Raw genomic sequence first — 24,188 nt, forward strand, 5'->3', positions numbered from 1 at the left:
GGCTTGTGCTCTTCTGCCATGACGCTCCTTTCTCAACGAGAAATCTATGCCCACTTACATTTCCTGAAGTCCTCTAAGTTCCTTTTTGAAAGTATCAGAATCTCTTGATGTTTCCACCAGTTTACTATGCCTGGGTGGCAAACTCTTCATCAGGACGTTCCAGACGCTGAAGGGTCTAGTCCTGATGCCATCTGCAGTCTTCATGCCACTTGTTTCCCTTTGAATTCAGGATTTTGTTTTTTAAAAAAAAATTTATATTGCTATTCAAGGATGATGTGTTTCAGTTGCCCTCACCATACGGTGTTGGAGAAATCTGTTTTTATTAGCCTCCTTGCCACACAAGCCCACAAACTGTTCAGCCCAGAGAATGTAGTTGTCAGCTCTGGGGGGAGAGCCAGGTTCTGAGATGGAAGGCCCACAAATGACTGTCCTTCCTGCTTCCTAGTTAATAATGCAGGCCACTGTGTCCGGGGGAGGGGGCAGGGTGGTTAACAGTTAACCTGGTGGATTAAAGATCTCCCAGGCTGGTTGAGCCCATCACAAAGTTATGTGCAGAATCCCGAGAACTCCACGTCAGCCACCCGTGGCTGTTTTTGGGCATCCTGCATTTCCCCCATCTGACCAGAATTTGAGCTTTCATATACAGGCATCCTTTGGTCATTGAGGGAAACTTCATCTGCCATAGATGCAAAGCTTGACTCGATTTAAATTTGTTTAGAGCTGCACCTCCTGCAGGATTATTGTTCGTTCGTTCGTTGATGGGGTCAGTATTTATTGAGGACCTTCTGTGTGCCTGGCACAGTGTAAGTTGGCACTGATGCAGTCAGGGAGGAGTGCAACATGGTCCTGACCTCAAGGAGCTTAGTCTCTTGGGAGTGATGGATAGGACCCTGTGAACCAGTAAATAACTATATAAATTGGGAGAAGTGTGCTGAGGAATGCAAACAAGGTGCAGAGTATCAGGGGCATCCTACTTAGGGTGATCGAGAAGGCGTCTCTGGGGAGGTGCCGTTGAAGCTGAGACCTGACGAATGAGAACCAGCTGCATGACGAGCATTGCAGACAGACACTCTGGCCTCGGCCTGCAGGCTGGGGGGAGCAGAAGGGAGGCCAGCGTGGCCGGAGCGTAGCAGACGAGGGGGACAGGGGCAAGAGATGCCTATTCAGCCGAGTTAATGCGCTTGTCATCAGGAGAGGCCAGGTGAGGTGATCTCTGTGGTTCCTGCCAACTCGTGGTCAGTGCTTCTAAAGGGCAGCAGGCTGGCTCCAGCCCATAACCCGCTTGGGTACACAGAGCTGATGCCAACGCCAGAAGATATTAAGAAGCACTTACCCAGATGAGGGCTGTGTGATTTCATCCCATGGATCGCCATCTCTTTGGCCATCTGTAGGTTTTACCATCAGATCCCAGAGATGCTCTCGCAGCCAGATGGAGGGTACCTGATGGGCCAGCCCACAGTGAGATGGGCCTGCAGGGCTAGGAGGAGTGAGAGCTGCGACGCCTCCGTTGGGTGCTCACTTGGGCTGGGACCTGAGAGTCAGTTCAGTTGAACAGAAGGACGGACAGTGCTGTGGTCCTGCCTAAAGGAGACATTAGTTTTGGTTGACTTTTTGCTCTTTGTGGGGCTAGACTAGGGGATATTTATTTTCCTTTGGATTTTCAGGTCAAGCGGATTTGTTACAGGTATGTTTGTTGAGGATGGGGAAGGGAAGGTAGCTGGTATTGAATGCCTCCCAGGAGCCAGGCACTGTGGTGAGCTTTTACCTGTGAGGTGGTGCTTACCAATGAGGAAACTGAGGCTGGAAGGTAATAAATGACCTGTCAAACCCACCCAATCTTAAGGTACCCCTATTTATAACCATCTACCTTGCTGAGTACATCAGGTATAGAGCTCCATCCCTAAGCCCAGCATGCTTTGCACCAGAAATGTGTTTGCAAAGGATTATTCTTGACATTGGTGCAAATCTCAGGTTGGGTTCCCTGTGTAATCTGGGAGCATTTAAGGCAGGAAAAGTTGATCAATATTGATTAGTTGTCCCTCAGGTAAGCAGAATGGAAATAAGATCTTTTCATCCCAGAGATCCAAGTTACTCAACCTCTGCTCCAGTCCTTTCTTGATCACAAAGGTTGAATCCCTGTGTGGAGTGGAAGGGGTAGCAGTGGGTCACCACCAGATTGGTACATGTTGAAGGCCCAAGGAGAAGGCCTCCATGCCTTCCCACCACAGATCTCACAGTGAGTCTGTGTGCAAGCGGAGATGGGACCAGAGAACTACCTGGACCACCAGAAGATACTTATTGAATCACAGAATCATCTCTGGAGAACTCCCTCAGAGGCTGTTGGGCACCTCCTTGGTCTCAGATGTACAATTCCCATTGATTTTTCGTATGTTCTACTGAAGTTCAGTAGACATCCGTGGACCAGCATTCCACAGTCTCCCTGAGTGCTTTAACAAAAGTCCTTCCTGCTGCCTAACAAAAATCTTATTTGCTTGTAGTGCTTTCTATATTATCAGCCTCAGGTGACTAGAAGAATAACCAAAACACCTTCTTGTCGGTGGGTAAGATTACCAAAGACATCCCTACTACAGACCCCTCCCATTCAGGCAGTTTTTGGAGGCACATCTATTTAATATTCCACTGGTCACCTTTGTTTTTCTCTGTAGGCTTTTTATCTTTCTCTCCTTGTCTTTGGCTGGAAGAATCAGATAGCTGTGCCAATGCAGCCCCACAAAAGATACGACCTTGGCCTCCATAAGAAGGTTTGATAATTAAACCCAGAGAAAATTTGGAGCCTCTTTAACTTCTTGTTCCTGGGTCAGAGCACAAGGTCCTCCAAATTGATGCCTGACCTGCCTCTCTGATATCTGTTTGATTTTCCTGTTAAATATTATTAGAGACAGTTATTGTTGGCAGCTTACCTATACATAAAGGGCATAAAGGGATTTACTAAGATAACGCCTTATTTTTTTTTGTTGGGGGGGAAGTACAGTTTATCGGTTGAGGTTGTTGATGACAGTGTATGAAACTGTCGGCATGCTGATCCATACTCAGAGAAAACCAGACTGCTTACCAAGTAGGTCCAGAGCTTTCACAGCAGGTGCTGATTCCCAAGGGCTCTGGGAGACAGGAAGGGAGAATTGTCAGGCTTTCTCTCCCAAGAGAAAAGGATTCCTCATAGAACAGGCTGGAATTTGCTATTTGCTAAAAAAAAAAAAAAAAAATTAATGCATGTTGAAAAGCAATGTGAAGATCCACTGCTTTGGCCCTGACCTTGAAGGCTGGGCCTTTCCTTGCAGCCCAGGGGTCAGATTAATTTGCGTGAGCTGCTTGTGTTCCACCCTCTGTCAGGCATTAGGAGCCACTGATGATCCAGAACATGTCCCTCTGTCTAGTCTTTGTATGGCAGGGTAGCCGAAACAAGGTGTTGATCTCCAAATCCTCAAGGACTGACTCTCATAGTTTGGGCAAGGGGAAACTTTCCTTCAGAAAACTGCACTTGAACTGTTGATGCCTATCTTAGTTTTCCTGAGGTGCTATGAGAAACACCACCCAGTGGGTTGGCATAAACAGTGGGGATTTATTGTCTCGCGGTGTCAGAAGCTAGGATGCCTGCTTTCTTCCCGAAGATGGTTGTATTCTGGTCCTAGCTTGCCATAGTCCTTGATGTTCCTTGTCTTGGGTCTCTGCCTCATGTCACCCGGCGATGTCTTCTCCTTTCTCTTCTGTGGTCCATTGACTTCTGGCTTCCGGCTCCTCCCTGTGGCTTCCAGTTTCTTTATTTTTATAAGGCCTGCTGTAATCCGGGTTACGGCCCACCCTCATTCATTTGGGCTGCACCTCAACTAAAAATAACATCTTCAAGAGAACCTATTTAATATAGCTTCACACCCAAAAAGAATGTGGATTAAGAGTAAGAACTTGTCTAAACTGGGGTACATAACTCAGTCTACCACATTGCCCTTCCATTCCAGACTTGAGTTCACGTCAACATTTTCTTCTTTTCAACATGAAAGTGTTGTTCCTCGTATTTATATTATTTCTAAATTCATTAAAGCTGAAAACATCCTCAGTTCTAGTTCCCCACCCCAACCCCATGTTCTGTGTGCAATTTTTCTGTCCACAGACCAAGTGAGAAGTTGGTGAACTGAGAACTCCAGATGGTTAGTGGTTAAAACTCATCCAACCTTGCAAAAAAGTTTCTTCTTAGAGGGAGTGATAATTTATGAGAGGGGAATGTTCTATTTTTAATGCCCATCTTATTAATTATCAGATCCTTTTCATACACCATCCTTTTCCTTAGTCCAGAATGGTTGCAAATGTTGGAAACGTTTTATGTTGGAAGATTTGGGTCTGTTTGGGAAGAGGGCCGAGCTTGTATTCTGCCTTTGGAGATATTAAATTTTGTGAAGTGGAGCCAAAACGCTCCTCCCCTTTTCTAAAGAAGCCTCAGTGGCTTCTCTAGCCAGTGAAATTCCAACCAGATTTGTTTTTTGAACTTCCTAAATTGTGAACTGCTATTGAGAATGGATATTAAGCATGTTTTTGTTCTCGGTTTAGAGGCCATCTTGACCTGCCAGTACCAGCTGGAATTATTTATCATGGGATGTTATTTGGACACTAGACTTTGGTCATAACACAATACCCAGCACATTAGTGGATCCACATGTCTTCTCTTCTGATGCCTTTCCTTGGAAAGGGAAATTGATCGCTAGCAACAGCACTTGCATTTGAACAGTGCCCATATAATCAAACTGTTTTCCACACTTCATGTTTCATATCCACCACCTTGACAGATCCCGGGCTTCTGTGGGATGCAGACGAGGCAGGTGGTAAGAGCCTCATTTTCCAGATAAAGAAGCCAGGGCACAAAAGAGCTTGGTTGTCTTAGTACACAGGGCTGGTTAGTGAGGAGCCAAGGCTGAAACTGAGGCTTCCCAACTGGCAGTGCTCTAGTCTCTCTGTGCCTAACCAGGAGTGTTTTATTAACCTAGGTCATGGTTCATGATCCTTGTGTTTTGATTGTTACCACTGGTTTCTAAGGAAAGGACTCAGGATGCAGCAGTCCTTGTACAACAATGGATTTGCTAACAGTATATAACCTCTAGCACTGGCAAACCTTACGCCAGCAAAAGGGAGCCAAATGGGAGCTCAGGTTAACAAATGAGTTACATGTCATAGGAAAGGTGAGGCCTTCACACGTATACCTTGCACTGCTCCCCCTTCACGGTGAGAGTGAGCTGTGTTCATGCAGCTGTGGTGACAGCAGGGGTGGAGGTAGGGGAGTGGATTATAGAAAGCAAAGAGGTATTTAGGTAGGACAAACTCTTGCTCAGGTGAGAAGTGTTTAACAAGGTCGGTCAACTAGGAGAGCATGGGCTGAGGTGTCAGATAACTGGGGCTTGAGTCCTGGAGCACCACTGCCTTTTAGCTGCATGGCTTTGCAAGTTATTTGAACTCTTTGAGCCTCGCTTTGCTCATCTATAAAGTGGGCATAATCATAGCACCTACCTCATGGGAGTAGTTAGGAGGATTAAATGAGATAACGTGCATAAAGCACTTACGTAGTGCCTGGCAAATCGGAAGTGTTGGATTGCCGTTCACTATCATAAAATTTAAAGAAAGAGGAGCTGCAGGAAGTGGTGAACTCTCAGTTAATGACAAGTATAGGAAGAGAGCCAAGATAAACCCCACAACTTGGTAACCATTGACGTCATTCTGTCACCCACAGAGCATCTGTCAGAGCTGGGCAGGAGCAGATTGGTCTGGTTGGAGTCTTCCCCTGAGTCCCAGAAATTCCCCGGGTTTAGGCGAGATGCGGGTGTGCCAAAGCAGCTGTGAAAAGAGAAAAAAACAGAGAGCTGAAAAGTGAGCATCCAGAGTGAATGTCGTGGGCAGTTTTGGTCAAGGTCATGTCTTCTGAGGCAGTTGGATGGAAAATCTCTGGATTCTCCCAAGGCCCAGAAGAAGTGCTTCTGGAAGCTGGACCAACCATGGGGTAGAAATGCTGTCCTTTTGGAGAGAATAAGGTCTCGCAGCTGTCCCAGCACTCTGGGCTGCTCACCCACAGCTCCATCCCAGTCCTGCCAGGCTCTATCCCGGATCATATAGGGATGTGTCCCGTGGGAATGGCCTCCTGGCCTGGGCAGATGAAGGGGGACTGGCTCTCCGTCCCTGCACTCTGGGGAAATGCCTTCTTGACAAGGAAGATGTTGATGCTCGGTTCACTTCCAAGGCATGAGGAAGGCTCATGTCACCCATTATCCCCTCAGGCCCCCTTGCCTGCTTCGTGTATTTGGGGCTTTGACTTGTTGACCCTAAAGAAAGAAGTTTCCACACCTAGCTCCCTCCTCCCCCTGCCTCCTGTTGTCTGTGGGCGGCCACCCCTGTCTGCTCGTCCCTGACCTTGGGAGGCCTCTTGTCTCAGAAGCCAGGCAGGCTGGTCATAAATCATCCTCCATTTTTTGCAAGGGCTTGGGTGGGGGCCGCCGGTGACTGCCAGGCTAATTGAGCAAAATTTATAATTTTCAAGACTGTTCCAAAGGGTGGCTTAATTATTATTTTAATCTAAGACCTCAATTCCTTGGCTCCTATGCAGCCCAAGCAACCAGAGGAGGGAAAACCGTGTCCGTTTGGCAATCGCCAGAGGACAGAAGGCCCTTTCTTTTTATTTTTCTCTCTTCTTTCTTTCTTATTTTTTTTTTTTTTGTTAGAGTGAGCAGGCAGAAAATTTATTGAGAACACATGTGAGAGGACATGCGGCACTCTTGCACAGACTTGAGAGGTGAGAGGCACTACAGAAATTTCTTTTTTTAATGAAATTTTATTGAGATATGTTCACACACCATACAATCTATTCAAAATATATAATTAGTGGCTCACAGTATCATCATACAACTGTGCATTCATCACCACAATCAATTTTAGAACATTTTCAGTACTCCAAAGTAAAAAAAAAAATAAAAGTAACACCCAAACCATCCCTTACCCCTTATTCCCCCCTATAATTTATATATGTTTTTGTCATTGTTTTATTACTCATTTGCCCATACTCTGGGTAAAGGGAGTGTCACAAGGTTTTCACACACAGTCACATGATAAAAGCTATATAGTTATATAATCATCATCAAGAATCAAGTCTATTGGATTACAGTTCTACAGATTCAGGTATTTCCTTCCAGCTATTCTAATACACTAGAAACTAAGAAGGGATGTCTATATAATGCATAAGAATAACCTCCAGAATGACTTCTAGACTCCATTTGACATCTCTCAGCCACTGAAACTTTATTTTGTTTTATTTCGCATCCACCTTTTGGTCAAGAAGATTTTCTCTATCCCATGATGCCAGGGCCAGGCTCATCCCAAGGAGTCACATCCCACGTTGCCAGGGAGATTTACACCCCTGGGAGTCATGTCCCATGTAGTGGGGAGGGTGGTGAGTTTATTTGCAGAGTTGAAGGCCCTTTCTTTTTAGAATGTTAAGTTAGACCGAGGTTTCAACCAGATAGCTTGGTGTGGTCAGACGGGCCTGGCTTGTACAGTCAGGAGACTAGAGTTCTTGTGTTCTGGGCGAGGCCTTTCCCCTTCCAGGCCTCACTTTTCTTATCTGTAAAGTGGGGAGGGATGGAGTAGATGGACAGTTTTCAGACTGTGTTCTTTGGGGCCTTGGAGTTCCAAGGAAGAGTTTCACTGGCAAGAGGAGGTCCTCCCCACTCTGTTTCAAACAGATCAGTTGTGCATGTATCTCTTCTATATTTCAAGTCTTTGTCTAAGATGGTACATGGGGAGAGGCGGAGAACAGGGTTTCACTGCTGGAAAAAATGTCTGGAAACTGTAGAAATAGAGTGGTTCCAGCTTTCACATCCTGTGATCTGTGCCCTCTTACACTCTTTTTGTGCTTAAGCTCAGCTTACAATGGCCGAGTCTACTTCCCCTCCCACCCCTGCCCTCCACAGCTGCCTCTGGGGCTGGCCGCGGCCTGCAGGCCCTGTCTCCCACTCCTGACCTCACCACCTCCTTCTTTACCACCCCATCGAGGATACACCAGGTGTCTGTGTCATCTGGGATTGGGCCTCTGTATCTGCCCTCAAACCAGCCTTCATTTCCTTTATTTTCCAGTCTTCAATTCCTGTCCCACCAGCAGGATGGGCCTTTATATTTAAAAAAAAAAAATACAGTATGGTAGAAAGAGCACCGGGCGAGGGGGCAGGTGGGCTTGTCAGGGCCCCACCGTGTGTCCCCTGACCTCCTAACCCCAGCTTTCTCGTCTAGAGTCTGATGGGTTTATGAATGATGGTATCTGTCTTGGCAATCTTAAGACGCTGATGAGACAGCATATATGACAAGGGCTTTGGAAACAAATGTGATTTGGAGATAAACTGAGGATGGGGAAAGGTCAGCTGTGAGGGTGAGGACACCCTTTTCCCATGGCGGGGAGGTGGGGGAGACAACCTCTGAAGGTGACCCCTTGTCTGCACAACTTTCCATAGTTCCAGAGCTTTCCGGGAACATAGCAAATTTTTCTCTCTTTTTAACATGAGGTAATTTACATACGATAAATTGCTCAGACTTTATAAGTATACAGTTTGAATAGATTTGACAAATCTCTGTACCTGCTGTATCAGTCTCCTGTGGCTGCTGTGACAAGTTACTATAAATGCACTTGCTTAAACAACACAGATTTAGTATCTTACAAGTCAGACATGGGTCTCACCAGGCTAAGAGCAACATGTCGCCAAGGCTGCATTCCCTTCTGGAGGCTCTGAGGGACAATCCCTTGCCTTTTCTGACTTCCAGGGGCCTCCCACGCTCCTTGGCTCATGGCCCATTGTTCCTTCTGCAAAAGCAAGCAGCCCCTGGTGAGTCCTTCTCATGTGGCATAGCCCTGACCTCCTGTTCTGCCTCCCTCTTCCACCCTTACGGGCCCTTGTAATTCCACTGGACCCATCGGCTTCATCCACAAGGAGCTTCCTAGGTTAGGACCAGCTGATTAGCCCACATAAATCCTTCTGCAGCTTGACGTCCCCTTTGCCATGTAAGGTAACACGTTCGTAGGTTCTGGGGATTAGGATGTGGGCATTTCTGGGGAGAAGGGGATGTCGCTAGGCCCACCACACCCTTGTAACCACCACCCTAATCTAGACATTTCCTTCACCCCAGAAAGTTCTCGGTTCCCTTTGTAGTCAATTCCCCCACTCCCCAGAGGCAACCACTGTTTTGATTTCTCTCACCATCAGTTAGTTTTGCCTGCTGTAGGCCAGATTTATTTTGAAGAGTTATCTCAACGCTCGGGTGGAATGAAAAGTTTGGATAAGTTAAGACACTCTCTCTGTGACTGGGGGGGGGTGGCGAGGAGTTGAAATAGATTTGGGGAAGGAAGTAGGTGCATAGCTTGCGTGTGGCTGCTCGCTCAGGCCTTGGGTCCCAGCAGCAGTCAGGAGAATAGGGTGGTGGAGGGGCTTTCTCGCCCGCTCCCACCCGCTCCAGAAAGAGGTTTCATGGACAGGTCTGTGTGCTGCATGTGGGGCTCTGGGCTCGCCAAGTCCTGCACCAGGCCAGGCAGCAGGGAGGGCGTCCGGAGGCTTCTAGGCTTTTCCTCAGTCCCCCTCCTCCCCACGGCTGCTGCTTCCCTTCTGGACAGCAACGTTCTGCCTGCTGCAAGGTGTTCACTGGGATTCTCGACGGGGAGGCCTGAACCCTAAGCCTCCCCTTGCTGTGCCACCTCCTTGCCCCGACTTGTCACTCAGGTGTTCTGCTGAGAACATTGTTCTTAGTCAGAGTATTTCAGGGGTGTGCCTTGTCTTCTGGGAGCCCTAGTTCTCAAAAAGGAATAATAGTGAGTATCTCGCAGGGATCCTGTGTGAGAGAACGCACATGAAGTAGTCAGCAAACCTTAGCTGCCAAGAGAACTACTACAATCTTCACATTGAGCTTTCATAACTACCAGGGGCATTGTCCCCATTTTACAGATGAGAACATCTGGGTTTCAGAGATGATGTCAGTTTTGTAAGGTTGCACTAGCTGGTGAGTGGTAGGACTGAAAGTCAGGTCTCCCTGACTCTGGAGACAGAATTCTCATGACTTTGCTGTCCTGCCTTGGCCGTGCCAGGGACACCTTCACAGTGAGGATGCAGTGTTACTCTAACGTAACGGCGGTAATGGAAACAAAAGCTCCCGTGATAACCAGAAATGGCGCTAAGTGCTTTGTGTGCCCTGTCTGGATCACTGCTGGGGCAGCGGGAAGTTAACCTGTGGGCGCAGAGCTGGGGCGTGCGGGACCTGGGTTCAAACCCAGCCAGTCTGACTGGAAAGCCTGCACTGCCAACCCCTTTGTTAAGACACTTTTTCCCTCCCCTGAGGTACTGGTGTTATTGCTCCTTCTGACGCTAAGAGGCATTAACTGAGCACGCCTGTCTTTTCAGGACAGCCAGGTGCCTCCAGGCCGAGCTTGAAACTATCTCCATATTTCATGCCTCCCGCCCCAATCACCCACCTTTTCTAGTTCTAGTTTTGTGTAATTACTTGTCTTCTGTACCCTACTGTCCATTTTGTTACTTTGTTGAGCATGTTCTTTTTATCAAGCTACCTCAAACTTAAGAGAACAAGGAGTGGTATACATAATGCAACATAAATACACTGGCCATTGCAGAAACATCTATAGAAGCAAGTAATCCTCAGTCCCTGCCCTTTTCTCATGTCACAAGAGGTATCCTTACTCTGACCATATCAGTTTATATCCGTTGGGTTAACTGGCAAGACAGTGAAGCAGTGTGGTTTGTGGCATCCTGGCTGTGTGCACTGTGTTGTACAGTTATAGATGACAGATGGCAGGCTTTATTTGCTTACTTACTTACTTAAAGTGCTTTTGTTTTCTTGAATGACCAGATTGTTCCAAAATACTTCTTAAGATTACTCCATGTGATGAGAAGGCAGCTGGAGGAACAGCTAAAGTTAATGGCCCTGAGCGGCTCACGGCTTAGTTAGCTGTCCTCGTGGCCCCGTGTGGCTTGTCTTGGTGAAGAATTTCTTTACCCTAATGAGGGGGATGTAGGTTGAGCTCCTAATCCCCACACATATAGTTTTGTCTGTCTATGGATGCATCAGCTCTCAAAGAAGTGAACAGCTGGGCCTTGATTTCTTACATTTGAGCAATTTTCCAGAATTAATTTATGTTGGTGCTTGAGTTCCATTGTATACACTGAATAGAAGCAGGTTCTGAGTCACAGGATCCAGTTAAGAAGAGCTATAAATTTTTGGGTTGTATTCTTCTTCAGATAATCATTGAGCACCTCCTATGTGCTAGGCCTCATCTGGGTTCTCTGGGACAACTGTGAAGCAGACGGGTGAGGCCCCTGCCCTCATTGAGCTTACACTCTGCATGAGATGGACAATAAGTAGGTGAACAATAAAAGCAATGTCATCTCAGAGGCCAGTTGCTGAAAGATGATAAAACAGGGTATGTGGGAATCAGCAGTCGTCCAGGTGGGAAGCTGGTTTGAAGATGATGATGATGAGAGGGCCCCACTGAGGGTGTGATGTTAGTGGTGAGGCCAGAGGATAAGAGGGGCACGTAGCCAAGCGGAGAACCAGGAAAAGCAAGAAAGAACAGGGAAGTGGATGTTGAGTGTCTGCCACAGCAGGAGGCCCTTGGGTCAGTTTCCTGAGGATAAAAGGCTATTTTAATTTGTTTAAATCATCATTAGGGCGATAATTGAATCGCTGTGTCTTTGCCTCCCCAGGCTGCAAGTTTCATGGGTACAGAGCCCAGGCCCCTTTTTCCTCACCATTGTGTCACTTGCAGCTGGCACAGTGCCCAATTTATGACAGGAGCAGAGCAAACAGTGGGGTGGGTGGATGGATGGATAGAAGGGTAGGAACCTCAAAGAAAATAAAAGAATCCAGAGACTGATTACAACAGGCAATGGAGGACTCTGAAGAGTTAAGCTTGGTTCAAAGAGTGGGAGTCTCAGAGGACTTGATGACACAAAAAAATAAGACTAAGCAGTGAGGGAGTAGGGGAGATGGTGGCTTGGAGGGAGCACAAGTAGGATTCTGTGTTGTATGTGAGGAACAACCAGAGGCTAAGAAAGAACAGTGAGGCAGAGAAGAAAAGGCACAAGGACGAAGTGCTCTGTGAGCCAATGGGACAGATATGTGACACTGTAGCATGTGGGCCAGTGGCTAGAAGAAGGTTCAGAATAACTGCAGTTGTGTGTTGCCAGATGGAAGCATCTGGCTCCTCGGGGGCTGCTGCACCAGGCACTGGAGGGGTGTGTATGGGTGAGAGTTGCAGGACTTCGGAGGCTTTGGGAGGCTGGTAAGGTTCCAGTTCCTTCTGGGATTGCAAACCCCAGGTTGTCTTCTGTAGGGAAGTACCGTCTTTCCAAATGGGCAAAGATATGAAATTGGCAGAAAGATACAAACGGGAGAAGCAAATATATTGTTTGGAGCTTTGTTTGATTCTTCTGAAAATGACCGTATCATATTTTTATGTAAATAACTCACAACAGTGCGGTGTTTGCAAAGGGGTGAAAAGCGAATACTCATAAATGAAGTTGAGATAGCATATTGTGTTTTTATATCAACAGTGTATACTGTTGCTTGCAGTGGGTCCAAAAACAAGTGTGTATCCGAGAGGCGAGCTACCTGTAAATGGTGAGCTCCTTCGTCTAACCACCCTTACCTGTTCCTCAAGGCTGATTTGAAAACCACCTCTTCTATGAAGTTTTTGGGATCATTCCAGCCCAAATGTCATTCTTGTCAGCCCTGAACTTCTATGATTTAACTGTATATGTAGCTTTCTGAGCACTTTTTGCTTCCACATTTTACACCTGCTTATGGACATGTCCTCCTCACCAGAGAGTGAGCTCTATAAGGGCAGATAGAATGCCTTATTCGTCTTTATATCTTTCACAGGGCGGTGTGTAGAGGAGGGGCCCACAAATAGTCCTTAAACGAATGGCTGGCCCTGCAATAACTACCAAAAATATTTGTTCTGTTTTCAGTTTTAATGGAATTTTTTTTTTCTTTTTTTTTTTTTTTTTGGTGGGAGGTTGGGGGTTGTTCTTAGTTGGCTAAAATCTGCCCACCATTTCTAGCCTATTTCCAAAGCCTTCATCACAGCTCCAGCAGAGAAATCCCATGACGATTTCTTTTAAAGGCTCGGCTTAGAGAACCTCAAGCTGTAGAATCCAGAGAATGATCAGGTGTGGAATGGGTATTTAACCTGGTCTGAACTTAGATCATTTGTGAGACTTTTTGACTGGTTCAGGTATCCATTAGGTTTTGGTGTTTTGAATGACAGAATGGTAGGGCTGGAACTGATCTGTCACGGTGTTCAACTCTGTGGGTCTTTCTTGGCAGCATTCCTTTTTCTGCCGGTTGACAGAAGATAAGAAGTCAGAGAAATTCTTCAAGGTTTTCTATGACCGAATGAAGGTTGCCCAGCAAGAAATCAAGGCAACGGTGACAGTGAACACCAGTGACTTGGGAAATAAGAAAAAAGATGATGAGGTGGACAGAGATGCTCCCTCACGCAAAAAAGGTAAATATCTACTTTGTGTGCAGCTCCTTGGGTTGGTTTGGCTGAGACCAGTGGAGGAGTTCCTGGTGTTCTTTTATTTATTTTTTCAGTATTTCCAGACCTCAAAATGCATTCTGAACTGGGGCTTTCATAATACAAAAACCCATCTGGTTATGACATTTAATTCTTCTTAAGTAACCTGAGCTAAAGTCTTATTGCTTTGGGGGAGTCTTGTTATTTAATAAATTATTAAACATTCTTCTTGATAAAACTTAGGGGTCTATTGGTAGGAAATTGATTAGTATCCTTTTCCTGTGATTGTCATTTAATGTAGAGAAAGTTGGCAACAATACAGTCAGTCCTCATTATTTGAGGATTCTGTATTTGAAAATTCACCTAGTTGCTAAAATTTATTTGTAACCCCCCACATCAGTAGTCACGGTGCTTTCACAGTCACCTGCAGGCAGGCGCAGAGTGGTGAAATTTTGAGTTGCCTGGTGCACTTTCCCTGCTGAGGCAAGGTGACACTCTGCCTTCTTGTTGCAGCTCTCATACTATTTACAAGTGTCCTTTTATGTGGTATATTTAGTGCCACAGTTTTCTCATTTCATGCTTTTCATTGGTGATGTCACTGTTTAAAATGGCTGCCAAGTGTAGCACTGAAGTGCTGTCTAGTGTTCTTGAGCACAAGAAGGCTGTGATATGCCTTTTTCTTGTTTTCTGTAAGTCTCCTCCAGCTGCACATTCCTGAAGTCTGATTGCATTGAGGTACGGTATTCGCCTTGTGTGCTTCCTTTCCCAGGAGCCATTTTGTAACCCAGGGCCTGAAGGTCAATTTAAAATTCCTTTCTCAGCTGAGCTCACAGAAACCTAACCCTGTATTTCCCCTAGGAGCAATGGTTCAATAGTTGCTAAATCAGAATTCAGGGCATCCTTATGGAACATAACTAATATGAATAATGAGAATCGACTGTCCTTAACTGGTTAGCATTCCTTTATCAACTAAACTCTCCATTATTTTCTAAAGTATTTGAAAGTTTACAAAGCTTTTTATCCATTATGTCCACTTGAAAAGAAGCAATAATGGGGAATGGACAGAGCCACAAGTTTTGGAATCACTCAGCCTCAGGCAAGTTAATTAACTATTCTGAATCTCATTTTTTAGAGTCTAGAACAGGCTTTCTCAACTGCAGCACAATTGACATTTGGATAATTCTTTGTTGTGGGGGGCTGTCATGGGAATTGAGGGATATTTAGGAGCATCCCTGGCCTATACCCACTAGATGCCTTCCCCAGTCATGAAAACAAAATATGTCTCCAACTATTGCCAGATATCCCTAGGTGGGGGTGGAGGAGAGAAAAGAGGAATGGCTAACATTTATTAAGCACTTACTATGAGCCAGGCATTGTTCAAAGTTCTTTTTGTGTTTTAACTCATTTAAATCTCTTCAACCCTGTAAAATAGACACAATCATTGTCCCTGTTCATTGATGAGGAACCCAGGGCACAGCGTGGTAACTAACTTGTCGAGGACCCACAGCTAGGAGGGTTCAAGCCCAGACAGTTTGGATGCAGAGTCTGTGCTTCTAACTGTAAATCCATGGCTCCTGCCCAGAGCCGTAGATTTGTGAGGTTGACAGAGGCTGGGTAAAGGCTTTTCCTCTAAAACGCGGTGCAAGCAGAGATGCAACGTTTGAACCATGAGCAAGCTGTCAGGGCTTGACTCCACTTTAATCCCATCTAAGAACAGAGGAGACCAAGACTCCTTGGAGTATTTGCCAACCCTGAGAATCTCTAGGGAATGCCAGAACTTACATTTTAGAACCTCCGCTGTGGGGTGGTACCCAGCGCTCCTGTGGATTAAGCAGCATCTTCTGTCTTCTGTTTGCCTTCCAGCCAAAGAACCCTTGACACAAATCACAGAAGAGGTCCGGGATCAGCTGCTGGAGGCGTCTGCTGCCACGAGGAAGGCCTTCACCACCTTCCGGAGGGAGGCGGACCCCGATGACCACTACCCATCAGGGGAGGGTGCCCAGACCACCTCAGACAAGACCAAGGATGAGCTGGAGATGAGTGCGGTCATCACCATCATGCAGCCCATCCTGCGCTTCCTGCAGCTCCTGTGTGAAAACCATAACCGAGACCTGCAGGTGAGGGCCCGGGAGGCCCGGAGGCCCGGCTCCCTCTCAGCTGCTCCAGCCTCCTTTGGCATTTCCACTCCTCTCATTTCGCCCACTTTCCTTGAGTGGAGGATCCAGGAGGGTTATCAGATGTGAAAGTCTGGGCAGCTGATATGTTTCCGTATCGTCTAAGGGTCAGAAATGATATCTCTTTTGCTCACAGTGTAGGTGCACGCTCCGCATATATATGTTAAATGTATTTATGTGCCCACGTATGTGTGTTTCTTGTAGCATACTGCTGTTTGGCATATAAGTGCTTAGGTAAAAATATGATAAATGGACGGAAGGAGAGATGATTAAATATATTAAACACACCAGACCTATAGAGTCTCGTACATAGAAAGTTCTAATTACATATGTCGGTTGAATGAATGATGTGGCCTTCCAGGGTTTTACAGAAATAGGAGCTCAAAATTGTTCATTGAACTGATTGTTGTAGAAATCCTTTGTCCGTCTTTTCTGTTGGATGGTAGCAATGGCCAAGGTTAATAGGGCACTTAGAATAACCCGGATGCTTCTACTTGCTATTATCCCCATATTATAGATGAGGAAGCCAAGGCTCAGGGGTATACAGTAAGGGTAGGACTGGGACTTGAACCCAGGCAGTCAGATGCTACAGCTCATGCTGTTAACCACTGTGCTAAGAGAGAGGGCATTTTCTCCTTGTGAGGTTTCCCAGCAGCAAAGCCTGTTTAGGAAGGGGCAAAGATGGATTCCAGATACAAATTCTTTCTTTCGAATGGACATAGATCCGTGGAGGCCTGTCACCACCCATGACAAGTGTGCTAGAGAACAGGGTCCTTGCCCATTGCCTGGTTTCACTGCTGACTCTTGGGCCTGGGGTAACCACTTCTCTCTGCCTGAAAGGTGTGAGAATGAACAAGAAAAGTGGGTCTGAACAAATCCTCTAAGACAGAAATGTTTCCTTCTACAAGCAACAAGTTGGCAATGGTTGTTGTGGGTATTTGGATCATGATGGTGTGAAAAGGAAATTATTGTGGTCCTAACCGGGCAAGGGGAAACTGCAGCCTTTCAATATATGTGCATGGCTGACTTTATCTACCCGGGGACCTGGTGGCCACTCACAAAACAACTGAGGTCGTTCTGCTCCCTGCTGCCACCCTAAAGTTCTCTAATTTAAGACCTGCCACAGAATCTGAGTGGATTAGTTGAGTAAGAAATTATGTTGTTAAACAGTGAAATGGAACTAGGTATAATCTTCAATATCAGCACCTTCTAGGAAATTGGTCTGAAGAGTCGGAACTCTGAAAAAGCATCTACTCTTGATACCATCAACTGGCACCATCTGGCCCATATTTGAAAATGACGAGATTTCACATAAAATCCCGGTGTTGGCTGAGCTGGATCCACTGTGCTGTGTGCTCTACACAGTGGCAGCCGCTGCCCCCCAGGCGGACCTTGAGCTCTTTCTCCACCTTGCTGCCCAGACTGTTTCAGCCGTTGACCTTCCTTGTTTGATTCCTGTTGATGTCTGAGTGTGGAGTCCTGGTTAGAGAGCATTTCCTTGTTAGTTGCTTAACATCTGGGCCTAAAACACCTCAGCCTGGATCTGTTTGCCCGGGCCTGCTTAGCTCAGTGGAGCAGAAGAAAGCACTCCTGACCCAGTGGTCAGGGACTTGGTTATGGTCTCAGTTGGCTGGTACTCCTGTCTCTAAAGGCCGACTGTGTCCCTGACTTATCTGTCCCTTCATCTTACATGCTGTCCTAGTTTGCTAATGCTGGAGAATGCAAAACACCAGAGATGGATAGGCTTTTATAAAATGGGGTTTATTTCACTACACAGTTACAGTCTTAAGGCCACAAAGCGTCCAAGGTAACACCTCAGCAATCGGGTACCTTCACCGGAGGATGGCCAATGGCGCCCGGAAAACCTCTGCTAGCTAGGAAGGCAGCTGGCGTCTGCTCCAAAGCTCTGGCCTCAAAACGGCTTTCTCCCAGGACGTTCCTCTCTAGCAAGCTTGCTCCTCTTCAAAACATCACTCCCAGCTGCACTCTCTTTCTTCCCCCCGAGTCAACTCATTTATATAGCTCCACCGATCAAGGCCCACCCCGAATGGGTGGGGCCACGCCTCCTTGGGAACATCTCATCAAAATCATCTCCCACAGCTGAGTGGGGCACATTCCAAGCAAATCTAACCAGCACCAAAAACATCTGCCCCACACAAGACCACAAAGATAATGGCATTTGGGGGACACAATACATTCAAACTGGCACACATGCCTTCAACATTAGGCACTAGGGAGATGGGCTGCAGGAGTGTGGATGACACCGTGGAAAGCCAGACCATCGAACCACCAGGAAGACAAAGTGCAAGCAGCATCTTTGTAGATGGGTCGTCCCACCCTGCTGGCTGTGCCGAGCCTGGTGGTCAGTGCCTTGTACCTGTGCCAGTGTGGCCGGTCTCCACCGACCTGGGGCTCCAAAGGCAAAGTAGGTTGAGATGATGCCTGTGCAGGTGTATGTTCATTTAATCACTATCAGTGAAACTTTGCTCTGTGCCCGGCACTGGTGGTGACAGAGCCACGAGTCCAGAGCAGGAACCACTCAGCAAACCAGTGATTGCAGTGCAGCGTGATAAGTGCTCTGATGACAGAATCTTAGAGAAGGGGGCCCCAACTCAGTGTGCAGGGTCCAGGAAGTCATCTCAGAGGAGCTAGCATCTCAGCCGAGCTCTGAACTAATGAACCATGAGGCCTCCTGGAGTAGAATCTCTCTGCAGGAATGTGAGTGAGACAGGCAGTACTGATGTTTGTTCCCATGCCTGGTTCTTATTTCATGGACGTGCCCTGCCTTTGGTCTCTCCCTGACCTTCCCTTCCCTAACATGCCCAGCTTCTACTGTGGAAGAAGAATAAGGCTTTAATTGAGCAGATTTGTCATTTCTTGTTTGGAAGTCCTTCGTTATTTTCGTTTGGTACCTGAGTTCCTCACAGATCTCTCCTTAGAACAAGTGCCCTGAGAACCCAGTGAACAGAAGCACGTATTAGTGAAGCCCTTCCCCACCTCAGTTCTCAATACACTGCTCTGTGGAATCAGTGCCAAGATTTGGGGGGGGGGGGTGAGTATATTTTTGAAAAAGACACAGTAACTTCAGACTCCCATGAGGATTATCAATTCAGTGGTGTTTAAACTTTTTTTTTTCTTTTTTCTTTTTTTTGGCCACAGAATCCTTTGTTTGAACCCCTTTGCAGAAATGTACTGACTTAAGCACATGAAAGCAAAGCTGCTTTGTTCACGGTGGAGACTGAGAACACTTGAGCTTTCCTTCCCTTCCTCAACTACAGGAGCCTTGAGAAGGGGGTATTCTGGGGAACCCCCAGGGTTCTGCAGGGCCCTGGTGGAAAACCAATGATCTGGAGGGATGGTTTGCAAGGATGAAGATTAATATCATCTTTTAAAAAAATCTCATTAAATCAGACTCTCTGAGATGGTATCCTGCTCCAATGACGTTACTTTTATAGCAGTCTGGTTGTCAGAATGGTTTTAAGCAGGATTAAACTACTGTGGAACAGATACTGGATCTTTGGGTCAGGGTTTCCTCATGGGTGCAAGAGAGGAGAAGGCATTCTCACGAGGAGAGAATTTTAGGCTTCCTGGTGTAAAGAAACAGAGATAAGCTTAGAGAGAGAAGGAACCCAGCCTCTTGTAACAGTGCTGTCTGGTCTCTAGCCCAAAGTTTCTTGTCATATTTATAGCCTTAACTTTCCTGTTGGTAAATGTTCAGTAGAGATAAAGCCACCAAATTTGACTTTGCCAAACAGCTTTGTTTGCAATAGTCAGAGAACTTGATGGGAAGGGCTATTTTTTAACCATTGTACATGCGCTTGTTGAATCTTCATCTGAGAAGTTGGTTTTGCTTTTTTCCTGGGTTAAGGAATACAGGTGGTAATCTCTCTCCACTGAAACCTTATCTGCATAGACTTGAAGTTCTTCATGGGGGCCTCGTTTCCTTAGTCCATCCTTCTTGACTTGGTATCTGGCTCTCCAAGGAAGACCACAAAAGGAACGTGATTTTTTGAGCCTACACAAGGCAGGGGTGACGTGTGCCGAAGGTTGATTCCATTCTCGGAGCACGTAGAGGGACTGGGAGCCTGCCAGTGAGTGGCATGTCTCTGTTTCTGAGAGGACAAGCAGAAATGGACCAGAGTGAGGGAAGGAGAGATACTGGATAGGTGCTATAGAAGTCATGAGAGATGGGACAGGCTTTCGAGAAAAGGCAGCCAACTCTTCGGGGAATTTGAAACATGGTGCCTCTGGTCAGCCTCAGTGATTTCTCAGGTTCCTTTTTGCCCATCTGTTCAATTTAATTCCAACTATTTCAATGACTGTTAATAAAGCATCTAGTGTGTGTCAAGCCCTGTGCTAGCTGCTGGTCCCACAGTGGTGTCAGTGTGGCCCTTGGCAGAGCCAGCAGACGTCTATATAAGCATCACCACGAAGTATGAGAAGGGCTAAGAAGGGTGGTACTAGGTGCTCTGATCTCTGTGGAGTCTGGGCAGCATGAGGTTCAGGGAGGACTTTCTAAAAGAAGTGACCTAAACCACATCCTGAAGGAAGATAAGTTAATCAGGAAAGAGGCAGGGAGAGAGTGCTAACCAGGGGGAATAGTGTAGCTACAGCCTGGGAGGTGAGAAAATGAAGCCTACTTAAAGAGGGGCAAGAATTTCATGGATGCTAAGCAGGGGACACTGATGGGCACAGAGTGGGGCACATTGGAGCAGGGATGCAGGAATCTGAGAGAGCAGGGGGCCTGACAGCCACGCTGTGTGTTTCCGCCATGGACAACCAGCCCTCCCCAAACCTGCCCTTTTCCTGAAGGCTTCTCCGCCACCCAGCGTGGTGAGGGGCTCAGCCAGGCCCTCGGGCAGGAGGCAGCTTCCCCTGAGGAACTGGAGTAAGGTCGAAATGGCAGCGAAACCCTCCTCTGGCTTCCTGTGGCCTTTAGGAAATATTCAGACCCCCTTACCAAAGCCCCGTGGCCCCACGTCACCCGTCCTCCCCGCATCTCCCACCCAGGACTGGAGCAGCTGCCTCGGGAAGGCTGAGTGTAAGGGACGCAGGTTAAGTTGGGGGTGGTTAGTTTGATGATGAGTTGAGCGTGAAAGTTGGTGACTTAGAATTGGTTGCCAGCATTTAGTCTGTGCATTTACAAATGCCCTTATTATGTAAGTAATGCATAAATATATTTTTTCTATGAAGGTTCAAAAGAAAAATTAATATTTAGAGTTAAAAATAATTACCCTTCTCCCTTTTCCTCCCTCTTTACCCTTGGAGAACTCTTGTCGGTTTGGACTCTGTCTTTCCAGGCTTTTTGCTGCATATTTAGATGGGAGCATTTGATGCCTGTTAATCTGCTACTTGCTTTTTTCTTGGTTTTAAGCTTAACACGGTATGTTAGAGATCTTTATTGGTACATATGGATCCTACCTTGCTGTTTCTAATTTCACAATATTATAAATGGTTTTGATCTACTGTAACTTATGTAACTACTCCCCAGCAGATGGGCACACAGGTTATGTCCAGTTCCTCACCTCACTGTTAAAATAGTGTTGTCATAAACTTCCTTATATGTACCTCATGAATAGAAAGTATTTTGTAGAAGCAGAATTACCAGGTCAACGGTTATGTCTATTTCATCTTTTGATTATATCTTTTTGCAGTACCATTTTTTTCTACAGTAAGCTTGTGTAACTTATAATTATGAAGAGAGGGATATTTGTAGTTTTTTTAAAAGCAAAGATTGCCAAGACAAGATAATCCAGGTTGCGGCCATGGCCCTGGGCTTACACCAGCCCATAGCACCTCACTTTGTGGAGGACACTCCCTAGTGCTAGGCCTGGGTATACGGCACCCACACCTACATCTTCAACTTTTAAACTTAGCCACTGCCTTTGGCAATGTTGGTTACTTCTGAACTGAAAACTAGTTGGGAGTGGGTGGGCAGGTGGGCAGGAGCAGGGAAAGGGGTAAAACGTGGATGGAGAAACAAGAATTTGAAAAGATTGTAGGAATCTAAAGTGAGCTCTCAAAGAGGAAACCCCTGACCCGCATCCCACATAAAAGAACAAGCCACAGCGTTGCCGGCCATTGCCGTAGACCAAGTCCACAGGCTGACCGCTCGTGGGGGCCCGTGGTGATGCTTCTGTTCTGTCTGCCTGCTCCTCTCTGCATATATTATTGATCCATCCAGGGCACCAACCTAGAGGCTGTGAAAATGGCAGGATGCATGACTTTCTCCCTCTTCTCTCTGTCTTTGCTCTCCTAACCTGGGACCGCCCAATGGCAGAACTTCCTGCGTTGCCAAAATAACAAGACCAACTACAATTTGGTGTGCGAGACCCTGCAGTTTCTGGACTGTATTTGTGGAAGCACAACCGGAGGCCTTGGTCTTCTTGGACTGTATATAAATGAAAAGAATGTAGCACTCATCAACCAAACCCTGGAAAGTCTGACCGAATACTGTCAAGGACCTTGCCATGAAAACCAGGTAATTCCGTTTGCATTTTAGGAAGGAAATAAAAATTGTGTCATTTTGGAAATGTTGTTTACAGAGACCGGATCACATAGTCACAGAGACATCCACTCGTCAGCCGAGGGAGGAAAGAGGACTTGGGACCTTTTCTCAGCAGTTGAGAAAGAGCCGTGGCCCTTTATTATGCTTCAGGACTTTGCCTAATGACTGGCGTTGGAGGGGTGGTCTCTAGTTTCCTTGCTTGGTTCGGTTTGGTTCGGTTTGGTTTGAATGTCTAACTCAAACTTGACTTTTAGGGATAGATAATAAAGTGGAAGTTAAATTAGACAGTGCTCCATTTTAAATGCTAGGAGAGACTTAAAAATTAGCTACCTGAGAGAAAGGGGTTTAAGACTAGAGGGAAAAAGTTTGCTTCATGTGAGACAGCTTGCAAGTAACATTAGTGTGCAAGAGAACATGAAGAATGAGAACATGGGACAGCTTGAAAGTAACATATGAACATGTGTAGCTGAGATTTTAAAACCATAGACATGCAATGAAGGGAAAGACCATTTGTGACTTTGACTTCTTAAGAAATAATTTTGGAGTGGAACCCGATAGTTTTCTTGAGAGGATTGTTCCTCATACAGGGCATCTTACAGATTTTGTACATTTTAGCATTGGAACTTGGATAAGTAAGATCTTTAACTCCAAATCATAGTTCTATCTTAGCTGGAGGGAGTAGGCCAAGTTCTAGAATAACTGGTTTTAAAGCCAGTGGCCAGGAAAAGGCTGAGATGCTGGGTTATGTGGGACCAAGGGCAGAACCTGCATTTAGAGGAGAACAGTTTACAAGAGACAAATCGCTATTTATTAAGAACCTGGTCTTAGTTCTCTGTGAATGTAAGGATAGCATTTTGTTCAGTGTTTTGTTTCCTGGTCCTACAAGACAGATGGTATAGTCCCTAGCTAAAATGAAAAGGAACAACAACAACAAAAAAAAATTACAACAGGCTTAGGGAAAAGGGCCTTATCTGACATCTTAGTAAATTTCATTATAACCTCAAGTTTGCTTTTCGGCAGCAGGTCTGCTGAAGGGAACAGAATGGCATGAACTCTGCTGCAAGTGGGGATCTTACCTGGGGGCAGATGATTAATTTTGATATTGTGTAAATTAAACAGGAAACTTGCCTTCCAAGCTTAAACCTTTAGCAAAAGTATGAAATACGAAAAACGAGTGATGTAGAGAGAATGGAACACACATTTAAAGGGGAAAACAGGGCTCAGAACCAGTATCAGTCATACCCTGTAATTTTCCCTTAAGAACAAAAGCAGACTGCACTGCACTATTTGGATTAGACACGACCATTTTATCAGTTACGGTGCATGGGGACTTTCCTACTGTTTACTGTTAATTCTGAAACTAGAGATTTTCATCTGTCTTTTATTTTTACCACTTTCTCACGGAAAATTTGCAGCTCTCCCCTAGAGACATTACTGGGAATGGCTAGCATTGTGTTGAAATAGCAGTTCAGCCTGTTGGCTTTGGATGTCTGATTTATGACCGGTGTCCATGTAAATATCTGTTTTCTGTCTGCTCAGAACTGCATAGCCACCCACGAGTCCAACGGCATTGACATCATCACAGCCCTGATCCTTAACGACATCAACCCTTTGGGAAAGAAGAGGATGGACCTCGTGTTAGAATTGAAGGCAAGTGGGAATTGAAAGCAAAATACAGTAGCGTTTGGAAACAGCCACTTTTGTACTTTGCCTCAGCACATGACATGGTCAGTGTTGTGAAATCCAGATATTAAAGATGGCTCTTTTCAACTAGAAATGATCTAAGCTAAAAGTTCTGACTAAAATGCATGACTTCAATCTTTCCCTTCCAAATAAGGGCCCGATAACAGCTTTTTACCTGTTAGGTCACATGGGGAGAAGACATATCACTTAAAGCTTAGACACTGGTTGACACAGCATCCAAGAACTAAAAGCATCGATTCTGAAA

General features: G+C 46.0%; 1 protein-coding gene across 7 annotated transcripts in view; it reads left to right on the forward strand.

Annotated features, from left to right (window-relative positions):
- ITPR1 (inositol 1,4,5-trisphosphate receptor type 1) overlaps nucleotides 1-24,188 on the forward strand; it is a 352,707-nt gene that overhangs the window by 263,813 nt on the left and 64,706 nt on the right. For all 7 annotated transcript variants that reach the window (XM_037800676.1, XM_037800678.1, XM_037800680.1 and 4 more), the window contains 4 exons: nucleotides 13,366-13,546; nucleotides 15,422-15,675; nucleotides 22,013-22,213; nucleotides 23,780-23,890. In XM_037800676.1, coding sequence (XP_037656604.1) covers nucleotides 13,366-13,546; nucleotides 15,422-15,675; nucleotides 22,013-22,213; nucleotides 23,780-23,890 — 747 coding nt within the window. The remainder of the gene's footprint in view (nucleotides 1-13,365; nucleotides 13,547-15,421; nucleotides 15,676-22,012; nucleotides 22,214-23,779; nucleotides 23,891-24,188) is intronic.

This window comes from Choloepus didactylus, chromosome 1, assembly GCF_015220235.1.
Source record: "Choloepus didactylus isolate mChoDid1 chromosome 1, mChoDid1.pri, whole genome shotgun sequence".
In the NCBI taxonomy this organism is placed as follows: domain Eukaryota; kingdom Metazoa; phylum Chordata; class Mammalia; order Pilosa; family Megalonychidae; genus Choloepus; species Choloepus didactylus.